The sequence below is a fragment of the Lycium barbarum genome, chromosome 9, assembly GCF_019175385.1.
Source record: "Lycium barbarum isolate Lr01 chromosome 9, ASM1917538v2, whole genome shotgun sequence".
Lineage (NCBI taxonomy): Eukaryota > Viridiplantae > Streptophyta > Magnoliopsida > Solanales > Solanaceae > Lycium > Lycium barbarum.
The window spans coordinates 115,024,072-115,034,957 of record NC_083345.1 but is presented as its reverse complement, the minus strand read 5'-3'; the positions used below and the strand labels follow the sequence as shown (position 1 = coordinate 115,034,957).

The 10,886-nt window shown below is 34.3% G+C and overlaps 2 protein-coding genes across 2 annotated transcripts; one reads left to right on the top strand and one right to left on the bottom strand.

Annotated features, from left to right (window-relative positions):
• Positions 1 to 754: 754 nt before the first annotated feature.
• Positions 755 to 3,524, bottom strand: LOC132612211 (uncharacterized). Its single transcript, XM_060326529.1, has 3 exons — positions 1,123 to 3,524; positions 857 to 1,031; positions 755 to 769 (listed from the first exon to the last, which is right to left on the bottom strand). Exons 1-3 carry the CDS (start codon positions 3,522 to 3,524, stop codon positions 755 to 757), a joined length of 2,592 nt encoding a protein of 863 aa, XP_060182512.1.
• Positions 3,525 to 6,152: 2,628 nt separating this feature from the next.
• Positions 6,153 to 8,388, top strand: LOC132612210 (uncharacterized). Its single transcript, XM_060326528.1, has 3 exons — positions 6,153 to 8,020; positions 8,112 to 8,286; positions 8,374 to 8,388. The coding sequence occupies exons 1-3, from the start codon at positions 6,153 to 6,155 to the stop codon at positions 8,386 to 8,388; spliced, it is 2,058 nt and encodes a 685-aa protein (XP_060182511.1).
• Positions 8,389 to 10,886: the final 2,498 nt, after the last annotated feature.

Sequence of the window (10,886 nt, the reverse complement as noted above, 5' to 3'; positions counted from 1 at the left end):
GAAAAAAAGACTATAACTTACGTTTTTAATACTTTTGAAAGTATTTAATAATGATATAAGTTAATTTTGTTTATTTTTTAATTTAAAACTTAATCCTACCTTAAGTGATATTTTTGTTAATTAATTATGTTTGCCAATACCTACGTCCCAAAATTACATGAGAAATAAAAAAAATGTTTTAATTGAACGAATAAAAATTTAAAATTGAAATTGATAAATGATAAATAATATCAATAAATAATAAATATTATTATAAGAATAATATTTTTAACTCAATAATTTATCCTATATTAAGATAGAATTTAAATGACATGATAATTTATTACGTGTCTGTAATAAATTCTTAAGATCAAATATAATTTAAAATAAATTTAAATAGTAATTTTTCACATAAAAGACTCAAATATGTATGAATGTGCTTTGTGGGGGTCATAACTTTTTTCATGGCGTCATCATTCCTTAAAGTTCTTAACATTTACCAAAATGTGTCAAGATTTGCAAAGTAATTAAGATTTCAATTACAGATAAAAAGAGATAAAAAATTCACGTTAGGATTACATAACTTTGAGATCCGCTCTTATGTATAGGAGCAGTGGCGGACCCAGGATTTTTACTAAGCGGGTTCAATATATGAAAAAAATAGAGTGGACAAAAACATTCAAATGGGAGGTAGAGATATTATTTTGCGGTAGACCCTCGGCACAAGGACAAGCAATTTAAATCAATGCAAAAAAAAAAAACGGAAGCAAATAAGTCATGATAGAGCAATCTAAAAAGATGTGTGCAGTTCACCAAGTTGTATTGTATTTTCAGGTAACAAACTCCATCAAGGACTAAAAAAGTAAAAATGACATACCATTCTAATAAAGCTTATGAGCAGCAGATTCTTCCTTCCTTGTTTGTCCATCAAATAGGATGCCTCCATTATAGTTGAAGCAGCTGGCTTTGGGGCACGATCATTAGTTGGAGCCTTTTCCTGGTTGCAAGTAGTCTGAGAATTGTTAGCAGGCTCTCCACTTCCAAACAGATAGCTATAGAAAGTTACGGGGAATTCCAAATTCTTGACCATAAGATTGATAGTAGTACCAAAATAAAGTTTGATTAATTAAAATATATTATTACAATTGTACTCTACGAGTTTTCATTTTTTGAAACCAATTCATAATACTTTCATCAGAAACGGTCTTAAATATATTTTTTTCTACATAAGGCACCATACAACCACTCATGAAGTCGTCATCCATTCGATTTCGCAATTCACTCTTTATCAACTTCATCGCTGAAAAAGTTCTTTCAACTGTAGCGGTGGCGACCGGTAGGAGCAATGCAAATTTTACAAGGCGAAACACAAAGGGATAATTTAAATGTTTCTTTGCCTTAACTAGCTCTTTAGAAAGATCACCAAGACCTTTCAAGTTGGAGAACCTTTCATCAACATCACGGACATCAACGATATAAGTCTCAAGCTGATTTTTAAGAGTAACCATTATATCTTCACCAAAATCATCAGGATATAATTCAGCCATTCTCAATATTTTATTGATGTCAAAACTAGAAAATGAGTCAACTGGATTCAAGCAAGCAACTCCAATAAGCAAATCCGTTCTCTCCTCATTAAAACGATCATTGAGTTCTTGAAGTTGCCAATCAATAATCTTAAAAAATATATCGACATGATAGTGATGTGAGAAAGTATGCTCCGCAACTTTACGTCGAGATCTTCCAAAATTAATATAGAACTCATCAAAATTAGGTATCAAGATATCATACTTGACACAAAATGCGGACACATTCTCGATAAGTGGATCCCATCCTTCCTCTCTCAGATCTTGCAATCGTTTCTTTGCTACTTTAACAAGTAACATGGCATTTGCAATATCTTGTTCTTTCTTTTGTAAGGATTCATTAAGCTCATTTGTAATTGCCAAAATATCTCTCATTAAGTGCAATATGAATGCAATTTCAAATGTTTGACAAACTCTAAGATATCCTGTTGCCTTACAACTATCTTCAACACATTCAGAATCAACAACAATAGTATCAAGAACATCAGTAATAGAGCCAAACATACTAATGAAGTTCTTAAATGATTTGTAGTGTGAACCCCAACGAGTATCAGCAGCTCTAGCAAGACCAAGCTCTTGATTCAAGCCCTTACCAGTTTCAACCTCGCCCATATCTAGTGCCTCTTGAACTTTTTTTGCTTGAGATTCTCGAAGTTCATCCATGCGTTTAAAAGAACCTCCTACTACATTTAAGACATTAGAAACCAACAATACAAGTTCTCCAACTGGAAGACATTTTTTAGATACCCCGACAAGAGTCAATTGAAGTTGATGAGCAAAACAATGAATCGCATGAGCTGATCTACTTTCCTGTTGAATCAAAATTTTAAGGCCACTTAGACGCCCTTGCATATTGCTTGCTCCATCATAGCATTGTCCACGTATATTAGATAAACTCAAAGAATGTTGAGCAAGGTAGTTAACAATTGCTTCCTTTAAACATAGAGCACTAGTATTACGAACATGAACAATCCCAATAAAGCGTTCTACCACAGATCCCCATCTATCAACATATCGCAAAACAATTGCCATTTGCTCCTTACGTGACACATCACAAGATTCGTCAACTAGCAATGAGAAATAGTCACCATTTAGATCCTCCATAATAGCTTTAATTGTTTCCAACTTACATGCGGTGATAATATCTTTTTGAATTTTATGAGAAGTCAACTGATTGTTTTTTGGAGCCTTCTTCAACACAAGATCACTAATTTTATCACATCGCTTCGCATACCATGAAAGAATTTCAAGAAAGTTACCCTTGTTTAATGATGATTCATCTTCACGATGTCCACGAAATGCCAATCCTTGATTCAAGAGGAGTCTCACCACCTCAATTGAAGCCTTTAAACGAATTTTGTGCTCAAGCTTAGCTTTATTATCCGGCTTTACAAACGCAACTTGAATTGACTGTTCTTGTCGCATTAGATCTTCACACTTCTTCTTTGCTTGGTTGTGATCACTGTTCAACTCACCACCGTGCGTATCTAATCTTTTCTTTTTGTTCCAACTCTTGAACCCTAAACTTGAAAATGCTTCGCCTCCACCTTGATGAATGCTTTCATCTTTAAATAAATAACAACACAAACAATAAGCAGCATCTTCTACCACACTATACTCCAACCAATCATGATATTTTTTATACCATTTACGATTAAAATGACGTTTATATCCGTAAAAATCTGTTTGAGGAAACCTAGGAAGTCGAGGTTGATGAGGACCCCTTTGGATATATGCTCGTCTAATCTCATCACGTTCATCTGGATGATAGTCCAGAATGGGTATTCTTTTATTTGGATCTGCTGGTAGAGAATCCAAATCTACTCCTTGCTTTTGTTTTTTAGGAGAATGATGATTTTCTTCTAACTGGTTCAAGTTTTCTTCCACACGAGGAACATTTTGAGTGGATGAACTTGGTTGTGGAAACTTGGACGATACCGTAGAGAAATATCTCTTCATTGGACTTTGAAACTGGATTACAAAATTAAAATTCTAATTCGAAGTTAGAACAATAATATAACAGAATAGAGAAGGCAGCAACAAAAAGCTAAGACATAGGAAAAAGGTTCATTATCATTAACTCTTCTATTCTATTATAGAGTTTTATTATAACTGTAGAAAAAATGGCATCATGCTTGAGAACTATTTTATTATGAAAACCTTGTTTTCATTCTACCTATTCCTTCCATTACATGCTTATATTTATCATCCAAAATCACAAAATCAATTTTCTTCAATTTTAAGTGGTAGGGTTTTTCTCAAGGGAAGAAATCAAAAATAGCCACAATAATTTTATTTATATGGAAGTACAGAGTAAAGGACAAAGAGGCGAACTTGATCGATGCTTGGTGTTGTGTTGATGCAAGAGTCGAACTTTTGGATTGAGATTTGGGTCCTTTTTGTATTTTAATTCTATTATATTATATTAGAAATTGAAAAAAAATAAAAGGAAAAGGAGTAAGCTGTAAGGGACGATTGCTGCTGTGCTCAGTGGATGACATAATATTATTACTTGTGTGGTTAAATTAGCACAGTAGGTTTTGACTGGTGGAATTTTAATTTTAAATGACTAAAAGATAAAAAAGGTCTCTGATTTGTTGTAGTTGGGTTTCGAACTAGGGACCATTCAGAAATTTTTGAACCCACTTGCCACTGCGCTGAGCACTGTAGTTGGTTGAAGTGGAGTCAAATATTAAATATATCATTCTATTTTTTCACAAACTGAATAAATATACATATATATACACTGTAATTTTTTAACAAGTGGGTTCATATGAATCCACTTGAGACCACGTGGGTCCGCCCCTGTATAGGAGTAAAGTAATGTAAAGTAATATAAGTTCTTGCCGTTCTTTCACTAGACCGATGTCTCTTTCCTTAGCCATTTCTTTTTCTCTTGGAGTTGATAGTTAGAGTTGATCCTGGTACTATTTTGCCCATCTATCTTTTCCTCTAAATTTCTGACAATATATTCTCCGGCGAAATCAACTTGTAGTTCACTTCAAATTGTATTTTGTTAGTTATTTTTATACTGGAAAAAGGTCAAATATACCCCTGTACTACTGGAAAGGGGCGAAATATATCCCTTGTTATATTTTGGATCAAAATATACTCTGTTATTATACAATGAGTCCAAATATATCTTTACTGTTATACTATGAGTTCAAATATACCCCTTCTCTGTTAAAGTTGTTCAAGGTAGACCAGGGGCGGACCCACGTGGTCTCAAGTGGATTCATATGAACCCACTTGTTAAAAAATTACAGTGTATATATATGTATATTTATTCAGTTTGTGAAAAAATAGAATGATATATTTAATATTTGACTCCACTTCAACCAACTACAGTGCTCAGCGCAGTGGCAAGTGGGTTCAAAAATTTCTGAATGGTCCCTAGTTCGAAACCCAACTACAACAAATCAGAGACCTTTTTTATCTTTTAGTCATTTAAAATTAAAATTCCACCAGTCAAAACCTACTGTGCTAATTTAACCACACAAGTAATAATATTATGTCATCCACTGAGCACAGCAGCAATCGTCCCTTACAGCTTACTCCTTTTCCTTTTATTTTTTTTCAATTTCTAATATAATATAATAGAATTAAAATACAAAAAGGACCCAAATCTCAATCCAAAAGTTCGACTCTTGCATCAACACAACACCAAGCATCGATCAAGTTCGCCTCTTTGTCCTTTACTCTGTACTTCCATATAAATAAAATTATTGTGGCTATTTTTGATTTCTTCCCTTGAGAAAAACCCTACCACTTAAAATTGAAGAAAATTGATTTTGTGATTTTGGATGATAAATATAAGCATGTAATGGAAGGAATAGGTAGAATGAAAACAAGGTTTTCATAATAAAATAGTTCTCAAGCATGATGCCATTTTTTCTACAGTTATAATAAAACTCTATAATAGAATAGAAGAGTTAATGATAATGAACCTTTTTCCTATGTCTTAGCTTTTTGTTGCTGCCTTCTCTATTCTGTTATATTATTGTTCTAACTTCGAATTAGAATTTTAATTTTGTAATCCAGTTTCAAAGTCCAATGAAGAGATATTTCTCTACGGTATCGTCCAAGTTTCCACAACCAAGTTCATCCACTCAAAATGTTCCTCGTGTGGAAGAAAACTTGAACCAGTTAGAAGAAAATCATCATTCTCCTAAAAAACAAAAGCAAGGAGTAGATTTGGATTCTCTACCAGCAGATCCAAATAAAAGAATACCCATTCTGGACTATCATCCAGATGAACGTGATGAGATTAGACGAGCATATATCCAAAGGGGTCCTCATCAACCTCGACTTCCTAGGTTTCCTCAAACAGATTTTTACGGATATAAACGTCATTTTAATCGTAAATGGTATAAAAAATATCATGATTGGTTGGAGTATAGTGTGGTAGAAGATGCTGCTTATTGTTTGTGTTGTTATTTATTTAAAGATGAAAGCATTCATCAAGGTGGAGGCGAAGCATTTTCAAGTTTAGGGTTCAAGAGTTGGAACAAAAAGAAAAGATTAGATACGCACGGTGGTGAGTTGAACAGTGATCACAACCAAGCAAAGAAGAAGTGTGAAGATCTAATGCGACAAGAACAGTCAATTCAAGTTGCGTTTGTAAAGCCGGATAATAAAGCTAAGCTTGAGCACAAAATTCGTTTAAAGGCTTCAATTGAGGTGGTGAGACTCCTCTTGAATCAAGGATTGGCATTTCGTGGACATCGTGAAGATGAATCATCATTAAACAAGGGTAACTTTCTTGAAATTCTTTCATGGTATGCGAAGCGATGTGATAAAATTAGTGATCTTGTGTTGAAGAAGGCTCCAAAAAACAATCAGTTGACTTCTCATAAAATTCAAAAAGATATTATCACCGCATGTAAGTTGGAAACAATTAAAGCTATTATGGAGGATCTAAATGGTGACTATTTCTCATTGCTAGTTGACGAATCTTGTGATGTGTCACGTAAGGAGCAAATGGCAATTGTTTTGCGATATGTTGATAGATGGGGATCTGTGGTAGAACGCTTTATTGGGATTGTTCATGTTCGTAATACTAGTGCTCTATGTTTAAAGGAAGCAATTGTTAACTACCTTGCTCAACATTCTTTGAGTTTATCTAATATACGTGGACAATGCTATGATGGAGCAAGCAATATGCAAGGGCGTCTAAGTGGCCTTAAAATTTTGATTCAACAGGAAAGTAGATCAGCTCATGCGATTCATTGTTTTGCTCATCAACTTCAATTGACTCTTGTCGGGGTATCTAAAAAATGTCTTCCAGTTGGAGAACTTGTATTGTTGGTTTCTAATGTCTTAAATGTAGTAGGAGGTTCTTTTAAACGCATGGATGAACTTCGAGAATCTCAAGCAAAAAAAGTTCAAGAGGCACTAGATATGGGCGAGGTTGAAACTGGTAAGGGCTTGAATCAAGAGCTTGGTCTTGCTAGAGCTGCTGATACTCGTTGGGGTTCACACTACAAATCATTTAAGAACTTCATTAGTATGTTTGGCTCTATTACTGATGTTCTTGATACTATTGTTGTTGATTCTGAATGTGTTGAAGATAGTTGTAAGGCAACAGGATATCTTAGAGTTTGTCAAACATTTGAAATTGCATTCATATTGCACTTAATGAGAGATATTTTGGCAATTACAAATGAGCTTAATGAATCCTTACAAAAGAAAGAACAAGATATTGCAAATGCCATGTTACTTGTTAAAGTAGCAAAGAAACGATTGCAAGATCTGAGAGAGGAAGGATGGGATCCACTTATCGAGAATGTGTCCGCATTTTGTGTCAAGTATGATATCTTGATACCTAATTTTGATGAGTTCTATATTAATTTTGGAAGATCTCGACGTAAAGTTGCGGAGCATACTTTCTCACATCACTATCATGTCGATATATTTTTTAAGATTATTGATTGGCAACTTCAAGAACTCAATGATCGTTTTAATGAGGAGAGAACGGATTTGCTTATTGGAGTTGCTTGCTTGAATCCAGTTGACTCATTTTCTAGTTTTGACATCAATAAAATATTGAGAATGGCTGAATTATATCCTGATGATTTTGGTGAAGATATAATGGTTACTCTTAAAAATCAGCTTGAGACTTATATCGTTGATGTCCGTGATGTTGATGAAAGGTTCTCCAACTTGAAAGGTCTTGGTGATCTTTCTAAAGAGCTAGTTAAGGCAAAGAAACATTTAAATTATCCCTTTGTGTTTCGCCTTGTAAAATTTGCATTGCTCCTACCGGTCGCCACCGCTACAGTTGAAAGAACTTTTTCAGCGATGAAGTTGATAAAGAGTGAATTGCGAAATCGAATGGATGACGACTTCATGAGTGGTTGTATGGTGCCTTATGTAGAAAAAAATATATTTAAGACCGTTTCTGATGAAAGTATTATGAATTGGTTTCAAAAAATGAAAACTCGTAGAGTACAATTGTAATAATATATTTTAATTAATCAAACTTTATTTTGGTACTACTATCAATCTTATGGTCAAGAATTTGGAATTCCCCGTAACTTTCTATAGCTATCTGTTTGGAAGTGGAGAGCCTGCTAACAATTCTCAGACTACTTGCAACCAGGAAAAGGCTCCAACTAATGATCGTGCCCCAAAGCCAGCTGCTTCAACTATAATGGAGGCATCCTATTTGATGGACAAACAAGGAAGGAAGAATCTGCTGCTCATAAGCTTTATTAGAATGGTATGTCATTTTTACTTTTTTAGTCCTTGATGGAGTTTGTTACCTGAAAATACAATACAACTTGGTGAACTGCACACATCTTTTTAGATTGCTCTATCATGACTTATTTGCTTCCGTTTTTTTTTTTTGCATTGATTTAAATTGCTTGTCCTTGTGCCGAGGGTCTACCGCAAAATAATATCTCTACCTCCCATTTGAATGTTTTTGTCCACTCTATTTTTTTCATATATTGAACCCGCTTAGTAAAAATCCTGGGTCCGCCACTGAGGTAGACATCCCATCTTACGTGACACTAACATTTGATGAGGTGAATGTTATGTAGCATGCCACCTCACCATTCCAACCCATTTTACCCCCCTCCCCCCAAACTATTTGTTCTTCCACCCCTAAAATTTCCTCCCCTTTGCCATCATTATTGACACCTTATCGCCACTAAAGTTACTTTTTCGTATTATCTTTTTTATGAAATCATTAAGTTTAAAATTAGACTGTCAATTAATAAATAGATAAGTGGAGGCGTCGAGCGACAATGACTAATTCTGAATCTCTTCCCTTTTAATTTTATCGTTGAAGAATACAACTTGACTTTGAAGTTCCAATAGTCAGCAAAAAGACATCCAATAAACCAACCATGGTTTCGGTGAATTTGATGATTTGATGGAATCATATATTGTCTAATGTGTGTGCAGAAAATTAAGAGAAGAAAAACATATTTGTTTCCCCCTTTTTCAGTTGTCCTCTGGCGATGCCAAATAGGTGAGGTAATGGTGTCCATAGGGGTGGCGGGGAAGAAAATTTAATGGTGAAAGAACAAATAGTGAGGAGGGGTAATAAGGGTTAGGCTTGGTGAGGTGGTACGCCACATGGCATCCACCTCATCGAATGTTAGTGTCACGTAAGGTGGATGTCTACCTTGGACAACTTAACGGAAGAGGGTATATTTGAATCCATTGTTGACACCTAATTTTTGACTTCTCATAATTTATTTTAATTACCTAGAGTCCTTGAATATTAAACGGAATGAAGTATGTATTTTTAGAAGTCAAAATAATTTTATAAAATTATTGAGATAATATTTTACCATTCTTATTTGGTAAAATAATTTCTATAATGTTATAAATCAATTGGAAGTTAATTTGCAACAATTATGATATATTTTCTAAATTTAATCAAGAAAATAGTTTAAAATAATTATTTATTTAATTGTTTAAATTATCATAAATCAATTGGCAAATATTTTACCATGTCTAGTTTAAGGAATCTGAATAGTTAAATGCATTAATCATTTTACCCCTCAATTCATTTGGCATTTATCATAATTAATTAGGTATTCAATTATGGTTAATTTCATAAATTGCTGATTATGAGAATCGTAGTGGCTACAATTGAAATAGCTAATTGTTAGGACAATTATGGCCTTAATTAAAATAGTCAGATTCATGGTTTAGGTTTAACTAAGGTCATTTTTTGCAAATTAGCTCTTAATTGGTCAATTGGTTATTATCAGGTCATAATTGAAATGTTTAATCAATAGACACTTTCAATTTTTGGGCTATCTTTTAAAAAGGGTCATTTTTACCCTTCCATGTATACGCATGTATACACAAGTATATAGGTATATATGCGTATATACATGTATACATGTGAGTTACCCCTCCCCCTTTTTAAAATTGGCCAGGCCCAGTGTTACACCTCGCATTTTCATACGTTGAGTTTTGCCGAATGCTAGTTGTCCTAGCCTTGGGAAGTAGGATAAATTTTTCGAGGTCATGGGGATAGATATGTCCATCTTGGGTATATAATGGAGTAAAACCATGCTTAGTAAGCCTCGAGAAGGTTTAAGACTCGTCGGATCATCGGAGTTGAGTTTCGGTGAAAGCTTGGTAAAATGTCACATTATGGCGCAATTTGTGGCGCAACATGCGAGCAGCAAAGCGCGCTTTGCGGCCACGCAGTTGCGCAGCAAAGTGTGACAGTGAATTTTGGTGATGTTGCGAGACTTGCGACATAACATGCGTCTAGCAAAGCACGCTTTGCGTCTAACAAAGATCGCAGCATGTTGTGTCGGTCTAGAATTTTCTGGACCACTATAAATAGACCAAATTCGACCCAAAATCATATTTTCACCATTTTTGGACATAGAAACCTCTAGAAACTCTCTCAACAAGTCTTCTTATGAGCTAAGACCAAAATCAAGAGCAAATCCAAGAGAAATCAAAGATCAAACACCAAGAATCAAGAGAATCAAGTGCAAAGTGGCTCACTAGGGTTTGTAGAGGTCGAGAAATCCTTTGGTATTGGAGTTGGGGGTTTTTCTCATGCAAAGTATCTTCATCCAAAGATCATTCCTACATAATCAAAGGTGATTTTTACATCTGGCTCATGTTATTCAAAGTATTGAGTAGTTGAAAGACTTGGATTAGAGAAGAAAGTAGAATATGAGCTCAAATAGGGAAATAATGGTATTTTGAGTAGTAAGTTGAATTGAGCCACGATTTTTAGTATGAGATGAGTATAATCTTGTTATGAATGATGCTAATGACGTTGAGGAAATATTATGGGAAGAATGAATATGTTGTTGTATTGTAGTCATGGTTATG

Coding starts and splice junctions, on each gene's coding strand:
- LOC132612211 (XM_060326529.1), bottom strand. CDS start 3,524: ATGAAGAGATATTTCTCTACGGTATCGTCCAAGTTTCCACAACCAAGT. Junction 1,032..1,122: donor AAAACTCGTAGAGTACAATT/GTAATAATATAT, acceptor AACTTTCTATAG/CTATCTGTTTGGAAGTGGAG.
- LOC132612210 (XM_060326528.1), top strand. CDS start 6,153: ATGCGACAAGAACAGTCAATTCAAGTTGCGTTTGTAAAGCCGGATAAT. Junction 8,021..8,111: donor AAAACTCGTAGAGTACAATT/GTAATAATATAT, acceptor AACTTTCTATAG/CTATCTGTTTGGAAGTGGAG.